The sequence below is a fragment of the Sciurus vulgaris genome, assembly GCF_902686455.1.
Source record: "Sciurus vulgaris genome assembly, chromosome: 5".
Taxonomy (NCBI): Eukaryota; Metazoa; Chordata; class Mammalia; order Rodentia; family Sciuridae; genus Sciurus; species Sciurus vulgaris.
This window is the reverse complement of record NC_136465.1, coordinates 72303367-72327785: the sequence shown is the minus strand read 5'-3', so window position 1 is coordinate 72327785 and position 24419 is coordinate 72303367. Positions and strand designations below refer to the sequence as shown.

The 24419-nt window shown below is 44.2% G+C and overlaps 1 protein-coding gene across 1 annotated transcript; it reads right to left on the bottom strand.

Moving 5' to 3' along the window:
- Nucleotides 1–13932: 13932 nt before the first annotated feature.
- KCNA5 (potassium voltage-gated channel subfamily A member 5) lies at nucleotides 13933–17475 on the bottom strand. The gene has a single exon (XM_079142772.1). It carries the CDS (start codon nucleotides 17109–17111, stop codon nucleotides 15297–15299), a length of 1815 nt encoding a protein of 604 aa, XP_078998898.1. The 5' UTR covers nucleotides 17112–17475; the 3' UTR covers nucleotides 13933–15296.
- Nucleotides 17476–24419: the final 6944 nt, after the last annotated feature.

Sequence of the window (24419 nt, the reverse complement as noted above, 5' to 3'; positions counted from 1 at the left end):
GCAGAGCTTCATCTTGAGCCTCCCTGCCTCAGATATCCACATGCCATGCTTGCCAGCCCTCTTAAAAGTTCACTTTCGCCAGGTTAATCAACTCTTGTAAACCTCCACAGCCTCCCTGCAAGTGCATAGCAGTTCCAAATCTTCAGTCTGCTGTTCACAGTCCACCACAGCCTGCTTCAACTAGTCTTAACAAAACTGGCTCCCACAATTCCCAGGACCCCTCTCAATTGCTCACAGTCTTCTGTGCCAGCAATTCCCACTGTGTTTCCCATACGCTCATCTTCAGGCTTTTGCCGCTCTGGTCTCCCCTCCCTGTTACAGAGCCGACCTGGCCCCTTCTCTCCACTTATTCAGGTAAATCCGGAGTTTACCTAAAGGTGTGTCTTCACTGCTCTGCTTTGAAGGCTACTGAGTCAGACCTCCACTCCTCCATGCTCAGTTCTTGTAGCTGAATGGTTGGAGGGAGACATCCAGTTTGAAGTTGAGTTGAAATCCAGCTCAACTAACTTGGAGTTGTGAGGGTACACCATCAGTCCCTCTAAATTTCATTGTCTCTACAACCTCTACTTTGGTGATTAGGATAATGTATATAAAAAGTTAACACAATGCATGGCACACAGCTGGTACTCAGCAAGTGGTAACTGACAGTGACAGTAGGAACTGTCTTCATCTGTGTAGGAGTCATGCCTCAGTATGACTTGGTGTCTTCGCTTCCCCCACCCCCCATGATACTTGGCTCACTTCCGGTTGCTTAGCAAGGGTTCAAGAGATATTTTTCTGAGGTCTCTGGATGTATGTGCTGTGCATTCACTGGCTTTTTTAAGGGAAAAAGCAAAGGTGGTGAAAGCCAACCGACTGTGCACTTGACTGACGAGGCAGCTCCATGGAGCCTGGGAACAAATACAATCAACATGTAGACTGCAATCAACATGTGCTCTATAAAGGGAAGCCCTTGAGAGTTACAGGCTTGATTTGAAAGCTGAAACTCTGCTGTGCTGCCCGAGAATGCCGACAGCTTGCTCAGGAAACCACTTGGTTGTCAAAACACATCCCGGCTTCTCCTGTCAGAGGGTGTCAGCCAACATCTTGGAGAATGGCAGAGCAAGCTCTTGGGTTCAGTGCTGATAAATGATTTGTAAATGTCACGTAGGCCCAAGGGGTGGATGCCAGTGTAGGTTGGAAGTTACCTCTATTTCAAAGCAATGGAAAATTGTGAAATCTCCAGCTTTCTTGTATAAGCTCATGATCCATATTTTTAAACTTGTAAGCAGTAAAAATGACTATAAATCTACTTGTCCTTACCCTAGCACAGTAATAAACCCACTCTTACACTAAAAACAATTTCCTGTGCCTTTTTAAATTTTTATTTTATTTTTTAAAATTTTTTGTCCTCAAGACCCATAATCTCATAATCTTTTTATTCCATCCGAGAAGTATCTGGAGGTACCTCCTCGGCTCCAATTGATTCAACCAATCAACTTATAAGTATTTGTCATACTTTATTTTGAGTCCAGAATTCAGGGAACAGCCAAAAAAGATAACAGAAGAAAATTTGGTTTCTGTTCTTGTGATAGTTTGGATCTGGAATATCCCCCAAAGGCTCATGGGTTGAAGGCTTGGTCTCTAATGCAACAATCTTCAGAGATGGAGATTTGGTAAAACGATTTTATCATGAGGGCTCTTTGTATTAATCAATGTATTAATCCACCAAAGGGTTTATTGAGAGGTGTTGGAAAGTGCAGGAGGTAGGGCCTAGTTGGAGAAAATGGATCACTGAGGGCATGCCTGGCCCCTGCCCCCTTCCTTGAGCTCTCTCTATGCTCCCTGGCTGCCATGAAGTAAGCAGCTCTGCTGTCACACACTTCTGCCATGATGTTGTGTCTCACCTCAGGGTCAAAGAAACGGAGCCAACCAACCATAGACTGAAACCTCTGAAACTGTAAGCCAAAATAAATCTTTCCTCCTTTAAGTTGTTTATGTCAGGTATTTTGGTCACAGAGATGACGAGCCGACTAACACAGTCCTCAAGGACTAATTTAAAATGGTGTTGTTTTGTCAGATCTGCTCAAAGCCACCCCAAAGCCTGCTGCTATTGACCTTCATTCAGTAGTCATTCAACAAACATTTATTCAATACCACTGTGTACCAGGAATACAGAGGGCAAATGAGCCAGACAAGGTCCAGGTGCTCTTGGAACTTATTTTCTAGTGGGAAAAAGAGGCAAACAGCAAGCAAACAAATACAAGTTCAGAAATGGTAAGTGCTAGAAAGAAAATAGAGCAGTGAGACAGAGTTGGATGAGTTTGGAGGGGCTGGAGGCCAGAGAAAGTTTTTCTGAAGGGGTGATAGTAATAGCCTGTCAAAAGAGGTAAGATAACTAATGAAAAGACTCTTCAAGCTCCCTTCCATAATCTCAATAGTCTTTTGACTCCATCCAGGAGGTAACTCCTCTGCTCCAATTGATTGAGGACCTGACTATAAACCCTAGAGAAACACAAAGGATATGGAAATGAACTCATAGCTGCTGCTCCTGTAACTTTCTATGTCTCTGAGTCAATGTCAAGGCCTATTTTTCACTCAGAGCCTGAAACACAGTGCCTGACACATAATAAATGCTGAATGAATGAAGGATAGTAAGAGTATCTCTTCACTACCTACTAGCCAATGTACTCAGCGTGTACTCTGCACTATCTCATCTAATTCTTATGACCACCATACGAGGAAGTTGCGGTTATCCCTATGTGACAGATGTAAACAGGTTTCCACGGAAGATGAGCAAAAGAACTCAGATTTAAACCTAGGTATTCTATTCCCAGACCACCTGGCCTCAAATCCTATGCACCTGATTTTAGGTCTTGGACAGAAACACAAATGGGACTGTATGCTTTCTGTTTTGACTTATTGATATGCATGCATTAAATTGCATCTGGTACATTATTATACCCAGCTGTTCATACCTTCTCCAGTATTCCATCAAATAGTCACTTTTCTTAGATAAGAGGCAATCTGAGAGATATTTAGTTTCTGAAGTTGGGCAAATCAAAGAGTAAATGAAATAGATTTTTGTTTTGTTTGTTTCCTTCTATCTAGCTCATCTGAAGAGGAAATTTTGTGAACTGTTAGTTTTTTTGTTTGTTTATTTGTTTTGGTTAGGGATTGAACCCAGAGGTGCTTAACCACTGAGCCACATTCTCAACCATTTTATTTTTTTATTTAGAGTTAGGGTCTTGCTAAGTTGCTTAGGGCCTTGCTGTGTTGCTTAGTCTGTCTTTGAATTTGTGATCAAATTCAGTGCCTCAGTCTCCTCCCAAGCCACTGGGATTATAACCACCATGCCTGGCAGATTTTTTAGCTTGTTTCTTAATCACTATAAACTCATCATACTGACAAATAATGCACACCGCCCACTTCTCAGACCTATGTTGGAAATGAAGTTCATACTGAGATAAGATGAGAAGGTAGCATCACATTTAGGGTTTCACACATGCTGTGACAGAAGAGGTCTATTCCCACTACAGAACTGTTATTGGTTCCTTCACATATCCAGCTATCCCCACCTCTGAGTTTTCAGTCAGACCAATTCTTCTCCTGGACCCTCCTGTCCTTTTCCTCCACTCTCTCAGCACCTCCATCCCTTCAGATTCTTCTCAAACACAGTCCTCCTCAATAAGGAAGGCTTATCGATAGCATCTCCTATGTCTGACCCTCATCTTCACTTGAATACCCAAATCTGGCATTTCCTTCCTGATCCCTGTGCCTGTTTTAAAGTCATTTATAAACTTGTTTTGGACACTTGCTAGATTGTGGGCAGATAATTCCCTTTAATTAATCTTTTTACATCTAATAGCTCTAGCACAGCACCTGTGATATTAATACTCCGTAAACACCACTGAGCTAAATTTGACAGTGCTATTTCAAAGAGAGCTTATTTTAGGCTTTCTCCTGTAGATTTACTTGATAATAACAGCAATACTTATTTTGCTGAGGGCTTACTACCTGACAAACATCTATGTAGGCTGTTTTGTTATCTATTTACTTACTTATTTTTACAATGCTCAGGATCAAAACCATGCTTAGGGCTTCATGCATGCTTGGCAAGAGCTCTACCACTTAGTTACATCCCAGCCCAATGTAGTTTATTACATTTGTCCCATGACAACTCTAAAAGAAAACCCTATTTTTATCCATATTTTATATATGGAAAAGACTATTTCATAGTACGCCATTTAGAAAGATATTACTTGCAGTTGGTCACTGTTATGGTTTGGATGTGAGGTGTCCCCCAAAAGCTCACGTGTGAGACAACGCAAGAAGGTTCAGAGGAGAAATGATTGGGTTAAGAGATCTTAACCCCCATCAGTGAGTTAATCCCTTGATGGGCAGGTGGGGTGTCTCTGGAGGAATTGGGGCTGTGACTTTGGGTATATATTTTGTATCTGGAGAGTGGAGTCTCTCTCTCGGCTTTCTGATCCTCATGTGAGCTGTTTCCCTTTGCCACACTCTTCCTCCATGATGCACAGTTTCACCTCAAGCCCTGAGGAATGGAGCCAGCTATCTATGGACCCAAGACCTCTGAAACTATGAGTCCCTCAATAAACTTCTCCTCCTCTACAATTGTTCTGATAAGGAATTTTAGTCACAGCAGTGAAAAAGTTGACTAAAACAGTCACACAGCTTGGGCCTGGAGTTGTGGCTCAGTGGTAGAGCGCTTGCCTGACATATGTGAGGCTTGGGTCTGATTCTCAGCACTGCATATAAATAAAAGATTCATTGACAACTAAAAAATTAGAGAAAAAAAAGTTGCATAGCTAATAAATAACCAAAATCAGGATTTGAACTCAGATCTAACTTGCCTCCAAACCTCACTCATTTAATCAAAGTATTTGACTGCTAGATGCTTCTTCCAGTGCAGTGTGAAGGCTCACTTTATGCCTTCCCAGTTCTCCTTTCCACTCTTACCCAGTCTTTCAGTCTTCTACTTCTGGAACATGGCAGGCTCTACGGCTGCTCTCTGCCCTAAATTACCCTAACTCTTGATTTTTTAATTAAAAAAATTGTTTTGCACTGCAGGGCCTTGAATCCAGGATTTTGTACATGCTAGGCAAGTGCTCTACCACTACATCCACAGTCCTCCCCAGAATTCTTTAACTATTCTGCTGTCCAGCATCCTACTGCAAAGATCTGCCTATGCTCAACCCTAAACTTAAGCTCTCATTTCCTAAAGTGTCAGATTATAGTTAGCTGCTTTTGATCTAACTAGCTCTCACTAACATGTCAGTGTCTATTAACTCCTCAAAGTTCAATGGGAACTGCTGTTTGCAAAAAGGTATCTGTCAACTCCAAGAACTGGATTTGAATGTGTTCCCAAGGGAGAACTCCAAAATATTTCCAGCAATGATATTTTCTAGTCACATGTCCAGAATTCTCCAAAATGATCCCTTTGATCCCTTTGAACCCTTTGAATATTTATTTATTTATGTGCCTAGGTCCATATGAATATATTCGCTTAAATTTTTTCTGTTGAGTTCATGGCATACACATTCACATACTCATTCACATACTCTTCATTATACAATTCAATTGTCTTGTTAATGAACATGTTTCATTACGATCATATCAGTGTTCCTTTGTTTCAGGATAGCCTCCTCCATCTCTGAAATGCAGTGTCCACACTAAATCCCCTCTGCTGCCCATGGTGTGAGGGTGACCTGAGCAGAGCATCCAGGAGACAGGTAATCTCTAATTCACTGCAGGGACTTAATATTTAGCTTTGACTTTTCTGGAGTTCTCCCTGAAAAGACCCAATGAACCAGACCCTGTGGCATCAGAATAGTCCCTTTCAAAGCTGCAGAACAAAGACCTCTGTGGCTCCAGGAAATTCCAAACCCTACTCCAACTCAGGTCTGCCTTGATGGCCACCAGCTGTCAACATCTGGAATGCATTTACCACTTGCAAAGCCACCCAGAGGGAACTGACTTGCCCATGATTGAACCCAGCATGTGGTCAATGGGGGAAGGTGGAGAGGACCCCCTGTGGATGGAAAGGCAGAGGAGAGTAGGGATCTGCTGAGATTTGGATTAGCCAGTACAAAGGTTAACTTGAGCTGTGGGCGCCAGCTCAACAGGAGGTCCAAAGCATTTTTGAAATGACTTGACATTCCAATAAAAAGCATCAAGGGAAATATTAGAACTCTGGGGGACATTCTTAATGTATGTTTCAGTTGGTCTGGTTTTTGATTTTGAATCGCATATGCAGGAGGAGCATCATGTTCTTATCAGTGCTTAGGACTTATAAAGATTTCATCAGTCTTAGGCTGGGGATTGCAGAAGTATATTTTACCGGATTGGGGTTGAAGACATGGAGTATATGCAGAGAGGACCCTTTAATGTCTTACTTATGCCTGAATCCCAGCATCTAGCACAATAGCTGGCATAGGGCAGCTCAGAGTACATGTGGGGGCTTGGCTGACCTTGGCCCAGTATGCACCACCTGCTACTGGAATTATCATGAACTAACCTGGTGACTCAGGCTCCCTCCTGAAAATGACAGCAGATAATGACAGGAAGAGAGACTGTCACTACTCCCTACCTCTACCTTCTCTTGGGTGACATTTAATTCATCTTCCAAACTAAGAAACTGGTCAACAACAGGTACACCTGGGTTAGACTGGGAAAACTTGATTACTCTCTCCCTCACCAACATTGTTTTTAACTCAGATTTCCGATTTCTCTAACTCTTCACCTCTACTCCTCACCTCAACCTCTCTTCCATCCCCATCCTATATAGCTCTCCCTTGGTTTCTGCAACACTCCCCAGAATTCTTGCCCATAGCATTGTCCTTTATAATGTTGGAAGCCCCAGCTCACATTACATGCTATTGTCCACCTGTACCACACACCTGATGAGTCAGGCAGAGAAAAGGGAGCTGTCTGTCAAACAAACACCATTTACCCACAGTTGCCTGGATGCCAATGAGCCTCTGTACCAATTGCTTAAGGACAGCATGAAATGTGAGAGGCCCAGAAGTGGTTGCATTTTAAGTCAAATAGGAGTCAACACAGTCTAGAAATCCCTGCTGAGTACCTGCTATAGTCAAGGCCCTAGTGTAGGTGCCAAGATGAATAGGAATATAAGGAACCATCCTCTTTTATCAAGGAGGGGTCTGAGTTTGGACAGCAGGGAAGTAGGTAAATGCTATCCACAGTTGGGACAGAATGCACTTGCAAAAGGAACGGTAAAGAAGGGAAAATGGCTTTGAAATGGTGGGACTGAAGACACCTTCTTTGAGAAGATGTATTTGACATCACACTGTGGATTTTCAAAGTCAGGTTGAAGACACCAAAATTATTCTGTTTGGGAACTCTGGAATGATGTGACAAGGATCTGTCCTCTGGAGAGATTAATTTGGAAATCACATATAGGATGAACTTTCTACTATAGGTAGAAAGTGAAAGAGAATTAGACAGACTATGAGAAGGTGATTATGGTCACTCAAGACTCCAGTTTAAAACTGGTGTCCAGGGGATGTGGCTTTATGCTCAAGCACTAGCCTGGCATGTGTAAAGCCTGGTTCTGATACCCAGCACCACAAAACAAACAAACAAAAAATTTACTGGTGTCCAAGTGATGTGAATTTTATAGATGATCTCACTACAACCAAACAAAAACAATAAATAGCAATAGCATAGTTATAATAGTACACTGCAGAGAGTGTGACAGAGAAAGAGTCACATAAGCAACAATCAGTTGTCCATGTTAGATACAATTTGCATGGCAATGGTTTACCTTGGCCACTTAAGTACACTTGGGACTCATTTTCTAGGTAATGTCCACTTAGGAAATGCAAATGATTGTAACAACAGAAAATTTACTCTGTGGGAGAGAGAGCAAACGCACCAGTAAGGGCACCTTCAGCACATTTCCTGTAACTGGCGCAGATTACTGAGAGGTAGCATTCAAGGTGTAAAGGTGGCCATTGTTTACAATACATTGCCCAAGGGACAGCTGTTTGAACTCTTTGGAACAAAACTGCTGCATAAATCTTTGGTTTTTAATAATAGTATCTGGAAATTTATACACATTACACTGCAATAGTGTCACATTACAAACACCCAGAACTTCCTAAAGTGCAGGTCTTGTGTTGTGCAGAGGCACAAGTCATACAATTACTAAACCATGAAACTGAAAAAAAACCCAAAAGTAGCCTGGTTCTAGGCTACTTAATTTTTAAGTTTATTACTGTAAAACTTGAAATTTGAGATAAAAAGTCTAAGTTCATGATTTCCCATGTAACCTTGGGGTTCAACAGACTATTGTTGACCTCTCACTGCATTAGATCAGAGCACAAGGGTTTGATCTGTTTCCAAGGAGTAGAAAGAGCAACAGGGAGTGGACAATACACCATCTGCTGAGCAGTACAGCTCTCAGCATAGGAGATAAGACAGGACACAGGCAACCAATTCAGGGGATGGAGTGACAAGTGACAGGGGAGGGCTATGGGAGTTGAGAGTAGGTTCCACAGGGGGAGGAGAATTGGGAGGACTTACATTAGCTAAGGATAAATCTGTGTGATCTTCCCTTCACATTCTTCTGAAAAATCTCCTCTTCCGGGATTCTGCCTCCAATAACTTCACTGAACTTATATCAATTCCCAGACCTTTAAGTGTAATTATATTTCCCTGGGACATTGACCACTGTTTTTCTGGTTAAATTTTGGTTTTGTTTATAATGATTCTTGCACGTGTCTCCTGGTGTACAGGCAGGTGTAGCCTATAGACATTAGTTGGTAAGTTTTCAGGGGCCAAAATCTGTCTAATTTCTATCCCCATCATTGTACTTAGGACTGACAGGCTTGTGCCAGCAGATTAGAGACCCTTGCTGGAGGCAGAGAGACTCTGTCAGTGCCCAGGATGTCACCCAAGAGAGGTTATGGAGAGTTCAGAAATGAATGGGGATGCTGAGCAAGCTCCCTTGATGGTCAGTGCTGGTCACTAGCTCCTGCCTAGTCCACACCTCTCAGCTTTTCCCAAAAGAGGGGACACAAATATGGAAAAAAAATGCATTGCCTACCTACTGGAGAGGTACCAGAAGGAAGAAGCGATATGGGCAGGATGACATGGAGACCCCACTGTCCTTCAGAGCTCTTCGGTGTTGAATGAAACATGAAGAAGTATGCTCGTGTGGGTCCCAGCTGAGTTCATGGTCCAGGGTGAATGGAGCCTTCACTCTGGATTTGCAGGCAGTGGCATGTGTTGCACACAGAAGTTCAGCTGTCCCCACACTCTCTTCTGGATCCACCACAGTCCCTCTTAGCTTTTCCAACTTCTATTCTTGGTCTTCCAATAGTTGTGCAGAACAGTTGGTCTCTAGGACTGCTTCTCCCCCTGCACTCCTCCTTTCACCCCTCCTCCTGAGCCTGCCTCATTGGTAGCCCCAATTGCCCATTCCTGTGTCTTGGCACCAATTCAAAATCTACTGGGGTCCCTAGCAGCTGAACAAACAGTCACGGAGTATCCGAGGGCCTTTATCTATGCTCCTTCCAAATTAAAGGAAAAAAAAAAAATTAGATGGAAACCCATTACTTGCTTCCAGCAGAAATTCATGCCTCCCTTCGCAATAGGGAGGGTCTCTTTGGCCAGCTGCTGGCAATGTCAGAGTCACCTTCCTCCACCCAAGTGGTGACTTGACAAGAATGGTGCTGTGATTAGAAAACCTGCCTGAGCACTCGAGTGGTCCTTGACTTTCTCTGCCTGAGGCTTCCTACCTCTGCCCAGATGGAAACATGGACTCCCTCCTAGGTCTCCAGAGTGCCCACATCCTCGTCCCCACTCTTTGCCCCATTCAGTGCCTTGTTTTGATTCATTCAATTTTACCTCTTCAATAGCATAAGTCTCTCTAACTAGCATATCTCTCCCCAATCATGATGCTTCGCATTTCCTCCATAGCTTGTACCTCAGATTGAAAAGTATCTCTTCATTCATTTGCTTACTTGATTGCTAATTCTTGCCATTAGACTGGAAAAACAATCAGGGAAGATCCCATGCCAGTTATTTCCAATGCCTAGCCCAGTAAATATTTGTTGAACAAACATTTGCTGAATGAATGAGTGGTAATACTAAATATACTGGATTGGAAATATTGACATTCCCTCTGACCCTGACAATGAGATGCTACCCTATTCATCACAATGCTGTATCTCCATTGCCTATGTAGGCTTGAAATTTGCAAAAAAAAAAAAAAAAAAAAAAAAAAAAAAAAATGGTAAGTTGAATTAAAGACAATCAAATCAGAGGAGACAGAACATAACTCCACAGGCATGATGGGAAACCCCAGGAGGCAGCCCTCACAGGCAACTGGATGTAAATAAACCAACATGGCAGGGATGTGCCTTGGGAAGCACAGCAGATAGTGGGCAGCTTAATGAGAACTTGCAGACTTTTAGGCAGAAGGAGCAGAGTGGAATTCCTGAGAAAAATCCAGCCTAGCAATCAGGGGAAATGACTGCAGTCCTACTTTATTGAATTGGGGATGTGGCCTTGGATAAGTTACCTCTGTGAACCACAGTTTGCTAATCTGTAAAATGAGTGGGAAGGACCAGATTATCCCATGGTGCAAAGTTTGACAATAGAAAATAAACACCAATTTAAAGGGAATGTAAATTTAAATTTAAAGGGAATGTAAACTATTATGCTCCATCTGGAGGCCTGTGGCTTGGAGTTGGACCATGCTGCCCACTACCCATGCAGGCTGCTGTACAGATTCACACTATGTACACACAGAAGTTGTGACTACCTGAGGTGTCTCTCTACAGCCAAAAAAGCACCAAGTAAAGAGGGGCAGGTGAAGTGCATCCTCCAGGAGCCTATGCAATGTCACATCCAGGAAAAGCCTCAGGGCCAGAAGGAGGAGGAGTGGTCCAGACTGCCACTTCTATCAAGAACTCAGAGGAAAACCCACTGCCCAGAGTCCCAGGCAGAATTTCCAGTTTGGCATCTTCTTCTTCCTTCCCAGAAATAGAGCACCCTGTCCTACAGTCATATAGAAAAATCTAATCTTCGTAAGATGGGAGAAAAGAAAGTTAAATATTCCTTATATAAAGCCTTCGCTGGGCTATGAAATGATGGTATAGGATTCCTTCCCCAAACCAAGGGTTGGCATTTACAATAGATACAAGTCGAATTGAGTAAAATCAAATCAGAGATGAATCCGAGCTTCCCAGGCATGACTGGCTGCCAAAGAAACAGATAAATTGATGTGACAGGGGTGACAGCTGTTGAATAGAGACAGTTTTATAAACTTTTTAAGGATTACATTTTTACACTTTTGTTTTTATTTGTTTGTTTTGTCTTAGTACTGGGATTGAGCCCAGGGCCTTTACCACTGAGCCACATTCCCAGTCCTTTCTGGTTTTTGTTTTGAGACAGAATCTTGCTAAGTTGCTTAAGTCCTCACTGAGTTGCTGAGACTGGCCTCAAACTTGTGATCCTCCTGTCTTAGCCTCTGCAGTCGCTGGGATTTCAGGCATGTGCCACCTCCTCCAACAACATTTTAAATGGTTATAGAAATACCTACATAATAGCCTCAATTTTGCCTCTTGGTCTCTGATGCCTAAAATATTTACTAGCTGACCCTTTTCAGATTTTTCCAGTCCTTTCCCTAAACAGTTGCTGAATCTCCTGCTCTTGGTAAAACTGGAGCTCCAATGGGGTCACCCACACTTAACTCTGGACTCTAGCCTAAAGAATGGTGATGGGGACAGTTCAGTGGCTCTCCTCTGACCCCACCTAAGTGTCCTCTCCTCTTCCCAGCCACCTGTAAGATCTCCAGGAGTTTCTCTTTTCTCCTCTTTCCCACCTACCCCTAATGCTTGGCTCTCCATTTTGGAACCCCTACATGATACTTGAATTCCCCTTGTCCTGTGGGATTTGCTGTTGTTTTATTCTGACAGCTTCTCTGATGACTGTAAGCTACATGAATACAGGGACCACAGCATTATATATATATATATATATATATATATATATATATATATAATTTTTTTTCAGTATCCCTCACCACACTGAGGAGACAACTGGCCAAGTAGACATGTGTTACTGAGGTCAAATGAGAAAGAGCACTTGACACTCATCCACAGCCAAACTCCCTTGTGCACAAAACTGCCATTTCTTGGGGGAACTTAGAGAAAGTTTTCCCTGCCCCAAACCTCTGCTCCATCTAGTTCAAGCCTGGGAGTCTTACATCATTCCCTTAGAATAATGCAAATCCTAAGTCTATGGGAAAATTCCTGAAGGGCCAGCACTCTATTTCATTCCTCTCTCCAGGGAGTATCCCAGCAGGGCTGCTTAGGGCAAACTAAGGAGCTGGGGATTTTGAAGAAAGTGAAAAGGTGCTTTTTTCCTCTCACTTGAAACTGTAATCCCTTAGGGTTCAGAGAAATCATAGTGAGAAAAAGAAAAATCTGAGTGGTGAAAAAGTAGGGCCAGATGCTTTGCTGTCCTCACATAGTGCTTGACACCCATGTAGCCCTTCTCTCTGTCTTGGTTGCCAAAACTGGTAGATTATAAGCCCAGAGAGGGTTTCCTGCTGTGGGAGCCAAGAAGTAACATCTGGATAAAACCTTTGGCTGAGGCCACCTGATTTAATCTCCTCAGGAAGGTAAAGTCTATGGAAAATCAGTGATGGCAGAGAAAGGAGGGTAGCAGAGGACGGGAAGGGGCTCCTTACCTCAATTGGCTTGGGGAAGTGCCTTGACATTCAGATTGCTTTCCCGCTAATGACATACAAAGGCAAACCATGACGACTGGAGTTGAAGATTGGAGCAGTTTCCAGAATCATAGCAACAAGTGCACTGAGAATACGAAGATATTGAAGCACTTCGAACTGTCTAGTGAGTTCTCCTCCCAGGAAGGTCCCATGTCACTGACCCCCTAGGGTAGGAGGCTATAATAGGGGACTGGTGTGCTGGATAGACTCCAGGGTTCCCTCTTAAACCATCTTGATCCCCTTTGTAAACCTGACTTGAGATACTGCCTCCAGTCCCTTGAAAATGTGGGGCTTCACTTTCTCATTTCCTTCTTGCTATTGCTGAGAATGTGTATAAGATTGTACCCACTCATTGGACATTTTAAAGATGAAGTCCATTTGGATGGAACAACACCTAGTCAGGCAGAGGGACACATCCATGACCTGGGTGCTCTGTGTTCCTTAAGCTTAAAGGAAGGGGGCCCTTCAGGTGGAAGGTGGTGACATTGTTGTTGTTTTTGTTTTTGTTTTTAGGGAACATAGAGGTCTAGGGGTTATCAGCCAGTCACAATCACTATGTCAGTGCTAAACCACAAGCATTAGTTTTAAAGACATAGAGGGCTTGAAGGTGAGACTGTGTGGAATTGAGCTTTGGCAAGATTCCCTGCTTTCAAGCAGACTGTAAATCAGAAACAAATAGAGTGTCTCTGTTCTTCTTCCTTTGCTTTAGTATGTAATGAAAAACAACAGAACCCTGCCTGTCCGATCCTTCTGTTTCCTCCTCAGATCAGCTGTTAACAGCTCTTGACTGGAAATGACTCAGGGCATTCACAGACACTGGCTTTTATTATTGTATCTTATTTAAATCCACACTTCCCAGACATGGATTTAGTGGATCCTCCTTCAACCACAGAGACAACCTGGACATACACTCGGAATCAATCACTAAGCCCATGGTTGGGGTGGAAGATCTGTAATTATGGGCCACCAGCCCTCCCTGATGAGACTGGAAAACAACCAGTCTTTGGATTATCCAGCAGGAAAAGCAGCGGCAGGAATCCTGATAGCTAATTCCAGAGAGATATCGAAGCCGGGGTTACTCCTACTGTCATGCTTTGCCACAACCATTCGGTATAAAGGGAACAAAGAGATTTGTTTTGAGTTCAGGGATTACTCAGGGCAAGGCTACAAGCTGTCAAAACCAATCTTTAATGGGAACAGGCAAATCCTTCCCCTTGCCTCTTGCTGCTACTTCTACCTAAAAGCTTTGCTCACTCCTCTGCCTTGTCATAGGGCAGTGGACATCAGGCACTACTCCCTGTGTGACTTTCACACTGGTCTGTGCTTTTGTGAACAGACTCCATACCTGTGAAAATGAGATTTGTTTCTCAGAGCTATTGAGAGCAGTGCCAAGAAGGTCTTAAAACCTGCAGAAAAGGACACTTCAGAAATCTGACCACAGTGAACCAAGGCTGGATTGCAGGGTCTGCTCACCACCCTTTTCCTTTTAGCCCACTCCACATTCCATACTCATGGGGTTTCTGATACTTCACATCAGACAGCATATTGCAGTGTATCCATGTCAAATGCAGCCTGAGATAAACTGAATCCACCCACCCTCTCCTAAGAGGCTTAGAGAGAACCATCAGTAGCTTTCAAGTTTTCTATCCCCAGTCCAGGCATTTGCTCTGACTTCAAAACCAGAAATAACAAGTGAAAGACTATTATCTTAAAAGTTCAAAAAAAAAAAAAATATTGGCTGTAGAAAAACTAACACTTGCCTGAACCAAGTCACAATTTATTTCCTGGGATAAAAATAAGAAGAATGGATTATCAGAAGTCTTCCTCTAACACCATCAAAATGATTTTCAAAGAAAGTTATAAGAATCATTTAAGGCTCACAGAAAAAGTCAGATTTGCCCTTTTTTCAGAACATTCCTTACTCTGGACACAAAGCACTCATATCACATCCCAGAAAAGAGAGACTTGAAGACACAGGAATCAGAACAGCCATGCCAGGGTCTCTGGCTCTGAGTATCCCAGGAAAACATCACAAAACTCTTTTCTACAAATTTAACATATATCTTGAGAATAAATCCAAATATTCTCCATCTGAACTACAGTGCAAAAATCCACTTACCAGCCATAAAACAATATTTTCTCCTATACACAAATATAATAATTTGTAAAACAAATTTGGAACACATGGATGGGGAGGGCTACAAAATCTCTTGGGATGTGAGCTATTTAAAGTCATTTTTGTTTGGGTTATCCCTCTGCTGGGTATAGGAAACTGGCTACAAATACATCCATCTCACAGTGCTCACCATTTCAACAGCTCCTGCGTCATGGAATGTGGTACTTTTTAAAAATAGGCAACCCTTGTGGTCATGGAAAAAAGAGGGAAAATGGGCAGTTAGAGAGTGGGAGGAAGAGAAGAACAGAAAGGAGAGAGAAAGACTTCAGTAACGAAGTGGGCTTGGAATACTCTGCGGTATGAAGTAGGTCCCCAGCCTCAGGAGGCTACCCCTATTCCCCCCTCTGCTGCCTCCCTTTACAAGTCTGTTTCCCGGCTGCTGTCCAGGCAGAGGGCATATAGAGATCTCCGCAAGTCAACATTGCTCTTGGCCTTGAGATTGCACTTCTCTAGGGGGCAGCTACCCCTTCGGTTACTGTCGGAATTCTCCAGGGACCCCCCAGCCTTGCAGAGGGAAGCCTTGCTCCAGCTGGCCTTCCTTTGCCCTCCTGAGTCCAGAGTAGACCCCCGTCTCTGGCTGCTTTGCTCTTCCTTCAGGGCTGCTTGCTCTTCATGGTCTGTCTCCCGATGGTAGAAATAGTTGAAGTTGGAGACAATGACTGGCACAGGTAGGGCAATGGTAAGGACCCCAGCAATGGCACACAGAGAGCCCACGATCTTACCACCCACAGTGATGGGCCTCATGTCCCCATAGCCCACGGTGGTCATAGTGACTACTGCCCACCAGAAGGCATCAGGGATGCTGGAAAAGTGAGACCCCTGGTTGTCAGCTTCCGCAAAGTAGACTGCACTGGAAAAGAGGATGACTCCAATGAAGAGGAAGAAGATGAGCAGCCCCAGCTCCCTCATGGAGGCCTGCAAGGTCTTCCCCAGGATCTGCAGCCCCTTGGAGTGGCGGGAGAGCTTGAAGATGCGGAACACCCGAACCAGGCGGATCACCCTGAGGATGGCCAGGGACATGGCCTGCTGCCCATTCTGGCCACCCCCTCCTCCACCCCCTGGCTGTTGTTCTGCCAGTTCAGTGCCCAGGGTAATGAAGTAAGGGAAGATGGCCACAATATCAATGATGTTCATGATGTTCCTGGAGAACTCTGCCTTGCTGGGACAGGCAAAGAAGCGTACAAGCAGCTCGAAAGTGAACCAGATGACACATGTGGTCTCTACAATGAAGAAAGGGTCTGCCAATGTCCTAGGCAGGAGTGGGGCCACCGTGGGGCCAGAGGGAGGTACCATGGCCCGGCTTCCATTGGCCCCTGAGGAGGGCACAGAAGGCTGGTGAGGAATCAGAGGATGCCGAAGAAGCTCGCGTTCATCCCTGAACTCAGGCAGGGTTTCCAAGCAGAAGGTGATGATGGAGATGAGAATGACTAAGACCGATACAATGGCAATAGCCCGTGCAGACCCGGAGCTTTCTGGGTATTCGAAGATAAGCCACACCTGCCTTTGGAACTCATTGCGGGGCAGGGGTTTCTCCTCTTCCTTAATGAAGCCCTCGTCCTCTCGGAAGCGCTCCATGGCCTCGTCCCCTAGCTGGTAAAAGCGGATCTCATCTGCGAACACGTCCAGGGAGACGTTGACTGGCCTCCGCAGGCGACCTCCGGACTGATAGTAGTAGAGGATGCCATCGAAGCTGGGCCGATTGCGGTCGAAGAAGTACTCGTTCCTCAGAGGGTCAAAGTAGCGCAGACGCTTGACTGGGTCCCCCAGGAGCGTATTGGGGAACTGTGCCAAGGTGCCCAGCTGCGTCTCGAAGCGCAGCCCAGAGATGTTTATGAGGACTCGCTGGTGGTGAAGGGCCCCCGCGCCCGGTACCGGTACCTGGTCCTCCTCCATGCCCAGGCTGGGGTCGCCTTCTCCCTCCTCATCCTCTGGAGAGGGCCGTCTAGGATGAGGCAGCTCCTGAGGCAGCGGTGGCAAAGGTCGCCCTCCTGGATCCGTGCCCCTCTGCACGCTGCTCCCCCTTGCAGCCTGCTCTTTATGCCCATCACTGAGCCCAGCCGTCGGGTGGCACCGAAGCTCTCCTCCGGTCTGCACACAGCCTGCTCTTGCCTCACCTCCTCCTCTGATGGTCATGGCACCGCCGTTCTCCAGGGGCACCAGGGCGATCTCCATGGCCCGGGGGCAGGGGGCATGCTGCGCCCCAACCGAAGGGCTCTCGCGCCCCTGACTCAGGTTCCGCCTGCACCTCTTGTCCGGCTCCTTTCCCGAGGTCGGTTGGGTCTGGCTTTGGGGCGGGCTGGAGTTGCTGGCACGATCTGCTAGCTTGGTCCTGACGTCAAGAGCCGCTGCCCTACTCTCTGCTCCTCTCTCTCTCTCTCTCTTTTCTGTTCTGGCAGTCGGTTACCAGGCAGCCGAAAAGCCTCCTTCCAACAGATGCAACCTTCAGCCGCCCCTCTCTGGCTGCGCAGCAGCACGGCCTCCACCCTTTGCGCCTCCCCCGCCTTCTTCTCCTGCTTCCCTTCTTAGTATCCTTGCAGCGGGTGTCTCCCAAGAGGGCGCAGCTGGGGCCCTGGGCTAGGGAAGGGAGGGAGACGTGAAGGGCATAATACCGCGGAGGGAAGAAGAGAGGGAGGGAGCTGGGAGGGAGAGGAACAGGTTGTACCGAGAGCGCCCAAACTCCCTGGGCAACCAGATGAGAACAGCTCTGCATTGCAGTTCACCTGGGAACCCGCTGAAAGCCGAATGGACCCGAGGGAAAATCATGCAATGAAAGCCATGCAATGAAAGCACTAGGCTTTGAGCTGAGTGGTCATTTATTTTATAATGATATCTTCTTTGGGAAGACAGCAGTAGTCAACCAGGACAGATCCAAAGGCAGCCCCAGGCCGGCAGTCCCATAATGAGATGAGCTGTCTGGTCTCCATAACCCTGCCACAACCCCCCGCCCTCTCAACCAAATCTCATTTGCAAATATTGTAACTGGAATGGGAAGAAGGACTTAAAAATCCTGGTGAGGGCTGATCCTGCCTGGCGAACCTTACAGATAGCCACTGCATGGAGCTTTGTGTAGGGAGATGGGGTGAGGGGTTAATGATGAGAGGGAATCACTTTGCTCTGAGTATGCATCAACCCATTCTTAGTTCTTTACAAGTATTAACTCATGTATTCCTACAGCAACCTATTTTGCGAGTATTATTTTTGTCTCCATTTTATAAATGAAGAAACAGAGGCACAGACAGATGGGCTAATATGCCCAAGGTCCCCAAAGTAGAAAGTGATGAAGCTGGGGATTCAAGCCCAAGTCTTCAGAGTTTGGGCCCTTGTTCCCTTGCTCCACTCCTCTCCAGAAATTCTTAATCCTCTTTCCAGATACAAACACCAACATCTGACCTGAGAGCATGAGTTTCCTACTGCAGAAAGCAGGAGGAAGACTGAAAGAACATTTCAGTCCTTTAGGCTAGGACATGAGGGTATCATCCCCTGCCCTTTCCCTTGTCCCTGGAGTTTTAGTGGGCCTCAATAACCGAGAGAAATCTTTTGAGGAATGTCTGGCAGTTCCAAACACAGCTTACAGATTCTTGATTTTAAATGACCATAGTCACTGTATTTTTGAATGTCTGATTAGATTGTCTGTTTTTGTACCTGTATAGTGTTTGGAGATTTATATGTTACAGCCTCTAGTCTATAAATGTATCTACAGAGGGGGATGATTAGAAATTTGGTTCTGGGTGTACAAATTGTTATTGGAATAGCAGGGTGTAGCTTGTGCCAGAGTTGCTGTGAATCTGGTCCATGTAAATGTTTTTGTTGTGTGTGACTCTGTGCTGTCTTTGTAGATATACAAATGAAGAAGGAAATGAATGTGAAAATCAGTAGGTGGAGGTATCACTGGCTAACCACAGGGACTTGTATTCTTCTCCTCTAAACCTGTCATCTCTGCTCCATCTCCACTTTTATTTTTGGGGGGAAGAGAGGTGGGGATTGAACCTAGGTTCTTGAGGATGGGCCTTGTGCATACTGGGCAAGTGCTCTACCACTGAACTGTGCCCTCCTCCTTTTGTTGTTCTGTGGCTTTTTAAAGTTGCCAGTCAGGATCAGGTCTGCCCCTGCTGAGCTTGTGAAGGAAGGGTGAGGTCAGATACCTATGACCACTGTGTCCTGTTTACTGACTCGAGCATCTTGTAAATGCCATATTAATCCCCTTTGGGTTCCCCAGGGGAAAAAGTCTCTGGAGTTTGTCTTCTAGGTGCCTTTGGGAAGACTATTCCCTGAAGAATCAGAGTACAACATAAACAGTCCTGCAAAAGCACTTAAGTCAGGCCTCCTTTAATGTGGTATTTTCTTAAACTGGCTTCCTGTGCATTTACCACATCTCCCAGGTTTCTTGCAAAATTACCTTCAGATGTCACATGTGACAGCCATGGAGATCTCCCTTAAAAAAGAACTTTGTTCTCAGCTGCAGGAATACAGTTAATCGACAGTCCCCACCTGTCAGCACCTGCTGACTCTGCCTCCCCTTTCCAGTAGAAGCCACACTCCCCCTCTGCGAGTAATGGAGCACAGCAGAGTTGCAAGGACCTGGCCACTTCTGCCCAATGCAGAATTCCCTTAACAGTTTGTTCTGAATGTCCCCATTGGGTTGGCCAACACTGCAAGATCTGTGTTGTAGACTGAGGCTCTCCCTGACCAACCTGTCTCACTCTTTCCTTTCACAAGTCTCAGATCAGTATCATTGCCTGAATGCTGTACCTAAGGAATTCTGCTTCCTATCCCTTTTGTCTTACAAATCATCTCCCAATAAACCTCTTGCATTCCATCTCTGTGTCTTCTCCCCAGAGGACACATCACATAACTGAAATCTGCCTTCTTTTCTACACATCTACTCCTAGGAAATATGCTCTTTTTTTTTAGCAGTGTTTAAAAGTGTACCATCACCTCAGGATCTTGTTAAAATGCAGTCTGATCTGGTGTGCATTTTAGACTACATTTCAAACACGCTTCCAAGTGATGCTGCTGTTCCTGACTACAGATCACTATTTGATCTGTGAGTCGACCTCATCTCAGATGAGGTTCAAACAATGTTTCAAGCAGTTCTTTCAATTTCTAGATATGTCCCCAGAATGACATGCACAGAGGAGAACAAATGGGAGGTCTTCTGTTAATTCAATGGACTGGTCCTAGCAGATGATAGGAGAACTTGGACAGAGTACGGAACCAAAGAGAAAAGAAATGATTTTAAGTCAGGTATTGAAGGAAGGGAGAGATGGACTAGAAGAGAAGGAAAGGCAGAAAAGGAGGAGGAGAAACAATCCAAAATGCCAAATTTATTAACCTACTTCTAATATATTTATGGAGTACCTGAAATGTACAAGTCATTGTACACTGTGCTTCAGGGTACTGGTAATATACTGATGACCAGGATAGATGCAGTTCAAATGTCTCTTGGTAGTACATCCTAGGGAAAGCAAAAGACCCTGAGCATCTAATTTTACATTGATTGTTTTGTTACAATGTTGATTGGCACCAACTAGAATACAGGGTATTGTGAGAATAGTAGGGAGCCTAACTCCATCTAGGGCCCAGGGAAGATTTCCTGAGGTTGTAATGGGGGAAGACAAGTTATTTCAGGTAGAAGAAAGAGTGTGTCCTGAGACCAGGAAAGAAAGGGGCAGAAATGGCTTGAGAAACAAAATAAAGCTAATGTAGTTGACGCAGAGGGCCAAGGAAGAGTTCTGTGTGGGTCAGACAAAAAGATAAACACCAGGTCATGGAGAGCTTGCTTGGTCACATTTCACCATCTCCCAAGCAAAATATCATAATAGTTTATTTCTTCCATATTCAGATTCTTTGCTTGTTTCTCTGTTAAAGCAAATGTTCCCATATACTTCTATTTTAGCTGTCTATTGCTCATTTTAGACCCTTATTCCCTCCATTCCTACTAGAATATATCTTTGTTTTAATCTTCATGGACATGTATGTATCTATCTTATCTCTAACTGGTATCTTCCACACCATTTATCTATCTACCTGTCAATCTATTTATCTATCATCTGTTTATATATCAATAGATAAATGGACAGTAGATGATCAATACAGAGAGACAGAGATCATAAAACCAGGGACTACTATTTAGTCATCTGATTTTCCTTACAACACCAAACATGGTGCTAAATTCACATCATGCATTTCAATAGACACTTGCAGAATGCAATTGAACTAAGAGAAAGAAACTCAGCTGTTGGTTCAGGCAGGAAGGGGAAACTGAGGGATAGGAATGAAAAGTGGTATCTGAAATTAGTTCAATACTGAAAGTGGTTGTGGAAACACCTGAACCAGAAAAACTGAAGACTCATTTAAATGGCTAACTAGGCTAAGTGGTGAATTTAATTTTCTCTGGTCTTTTGTTCAGATATATATCCCTGCATTATCTATTGCTGCACAAGCCACCTCAATTGTATAGATAAAAGCAACTCTGTAGGTAAAACATAATTTAGTATATTGGGTTGCACAATTTAATTCCTAGTGTTTGAGACCTAACGTTACTGTAACTTTGTTTTTTATATCAGAGCCAAACAAAAACATGAAGACCTGTTGAATTTTCACCTAGTTCAAGGGGAAAACTTCCACTTCTGGACAAAATTTAAAGAGACAAGGAGGAGGTGAAAATAAAATTTGGTATTAATTTTTTTTTAAATTTTATTTGTTCTAATTGTACATGGCAGTATAATGCATTTATATATTTTGATACCTAAATAGAGTGTAATCTCTCATTTTTCTGATTATACATACTGCAGGATCACATCAAGCATGCAGTCATACATGCACATGAGGTTATAATCTCTGTTTCACTCTACTATCATTCCTTCCCCCATACCCCTTGCCCTCCCTTTGATTTTAATTATGCCATTCATCTCTTGCCTGTCAAACATGGATTTTGCCCCTCCTCTTTGAAGTGATTGACAGCCATGGGAGCCACATCAGAGCTGCCCTTGGGCCCTGAAGAGAGTCCTGGTAAGAACCTGCACTGAAATACTGCAAGCCAACTAACACTACCAATCACACAGCCCAAGTCTCAGGGCTCAGCCTACTTCTCCTTTCACTTGATAAGATGGACAAATGGGACCATTTTGCAAGGACCACACTTGGCATGCATCTCCACTTAGCTCTGGGGGCTCCACCAGCCAAACCCCTGGTACCACTGAGGGAGTTTGGATTTCATAAAGTAAGAGGAGCACACTTTACAATGGGCCTCCATGCTCCCTTTTCTATCATTCTGGTAAAAGAGTTATTCCAGATTACCCTGATTACATCTCTGCTCTGGGTCCTTGAATCTCCCTTCCATTAAAAAGGGAAAATAGGGGCTGGGGATATAGCTCAGTTGGTAGAGTGCTTGCTTGCAAGCACCAGGCCCTGGGTTCAAATCCCCAGCACCACAAAAAAAAAAAAAAAAAAAAAAAAAAAAAAGGAAAGTAATCAAACCACTGTTGTACCTCCTCCATCACGGATGCTGTCAACCTCAGATTGGGGAAGACTTGTTTTCTCTCACCTCCCCTAACAGCATCTTTCTAAGGGAACATGGAAGGGTCATTGGTCTGGGGAGCAGGTTCAGGACTTCTCAGGCTGGACCAGGGAGAGCCAAAGAGAAGGCCGTGTGGTCAAAATCAACCAAAGTGCTCTTCTTTTCAAATTTAAAAAAAAAAAAAAGGAAAACTTGATTGACATGATCCTTGGTAAGCTGGATCTTATTGCTATTATGAAGGGTGCAGTTCTATGGTACATTAATGTTAAATGCACACTGCAAGGCTATATGATCAGCAATAATTGGTAATGTATCAATCAGTATCAATCAGCAGAAAGAAGAGTAACATTCTCTCACTGAATCCTCTAAACAGATGCATTCACCTCTAAGATCTGTAGCAAAAAATATTTTAACGAGGGGAGAAGGTGTTCTTCCTTTCCCTCTCCTTCCCTTCTCACTTGCCCCTCACTCTGACACTTTGGGAAGGAAGCCCTGGAAGTGACCTTCCTTTCCTGTTCGATGGAAATCCAAAGGTTGGGTGAACGAAACAAGTGTACAAAACATGTGTATTTGCTGGGGACTGGAGATCATTGATTTACTGAATGAAGAGGTAGAATGAAGTAGGTAGGCAGGAAGATCAGCCCAAGTGGGTGAGGGTAGAGGAGCAGAGAGATTATGCTTGCATTGACCCAGATCAAGAGAGAGACCTCCCAGGATTTCCTATCCAGAAGGATTAAGATGAGAGACCATTCACAAATCAGCACTCACATCTGGAGCTTGGCTTTTTCTCCCTTCCTCCCCACTAGAAATAATCCAGGAATAAATTCATTAATGGGTCCAGTGCATTTTCAGAGGACTAACAGAGAGAGTGAGATGACCTAAATACCCAGTGGCTGGGAGGCTCAAGGAACAGCTTGCCCTGGTGAGGAAGTGGTTTTCCCTCTCTCCTTTCCTTCCCTGCCTATCTCTCCTCCACCGACAAGCTGGAGAGTTAGAACTGTGCTCTCATTGTTTCTCTCTCTCTTTTTTCCCCCTTATGTCCCTCTCTTCCTCTCTCAAATATCTTACTATAGTATTCACTCAGATAGCATGAAAACCTCCTGACTATGAAATTGTGAACGAATACCTTTCCTGCTATTTAGGGTTAGAGATGTTTGAATGGTGTCTGGCTTTCTCAGTAACAACTGCAGTTCCTAGTTTCTAACTTTCTGCTCATGCTCCCAGACCAAGGAAGTCGCAAGCTAAGTATTTTATATTCTGTGGCTTTTTCTACCTTGATGACAGCCCACACTGCATAAGATATTCTTATGAATTTAGGCTATATCTCAAGATACATGAAAAAATACTTTATTTGAAAAATGCTAAGCAAATATAAGGCAGTTTTGTTATTATGTAAGCAGCATAAAAAGTCTGGACAAGTTTAAGTCTTGGAAAAAACATGGGACCACTATATAGTTCATGCAGGTCAGGTCTTTGCATCTATTTTTCTCAATGTCCCTATGAAAAGAAATCCCATTTATTCTGCTTTGGCAAAAAGTTTGTTTAGTCATGGAAGAGGATTAAGGCTCAATTATGATGCCAGTGTGGCTGGGCTGATCCTAGAGGTGGGGCTGAGATGGGATGGCTTTCAGGGCCTGGTTACTGAAAGTGTGGAAAAGTGTGCGCCTTCGGCATTGAAATCACCTAGATACTTACTAGGAAAACAATATCCCAATCCTCTCCCCAGGCATACTGAATTAGAATATCTAGATGGCCTAGGAATCTGTTTTAACAAGTTCTTGATATGATTCTAATGCCTGCCAAAGTTGGAAAACACTGTCCCACTGGAGATTCTGGTCCTTTTACTGGATACTATGGTACATAAGGAATCTGAAAGTTGGGAAATAAATTCTGGAAAATGGTTTGGGACCCGGATTGAGGTAGGCCTGGATAGAGTCCCAAGCACCTTTTACTCATGATGA

What these genes read in the sequence shown, in the direction of transcription:
- KCNA5 (XM_079142772.1), bottom strand. Translation starts at nt 17,111, where the DNA reads ATGGAGATCGCCCTGGTGCCCCTGGAGAACGGCGGTGCCATGACCATC.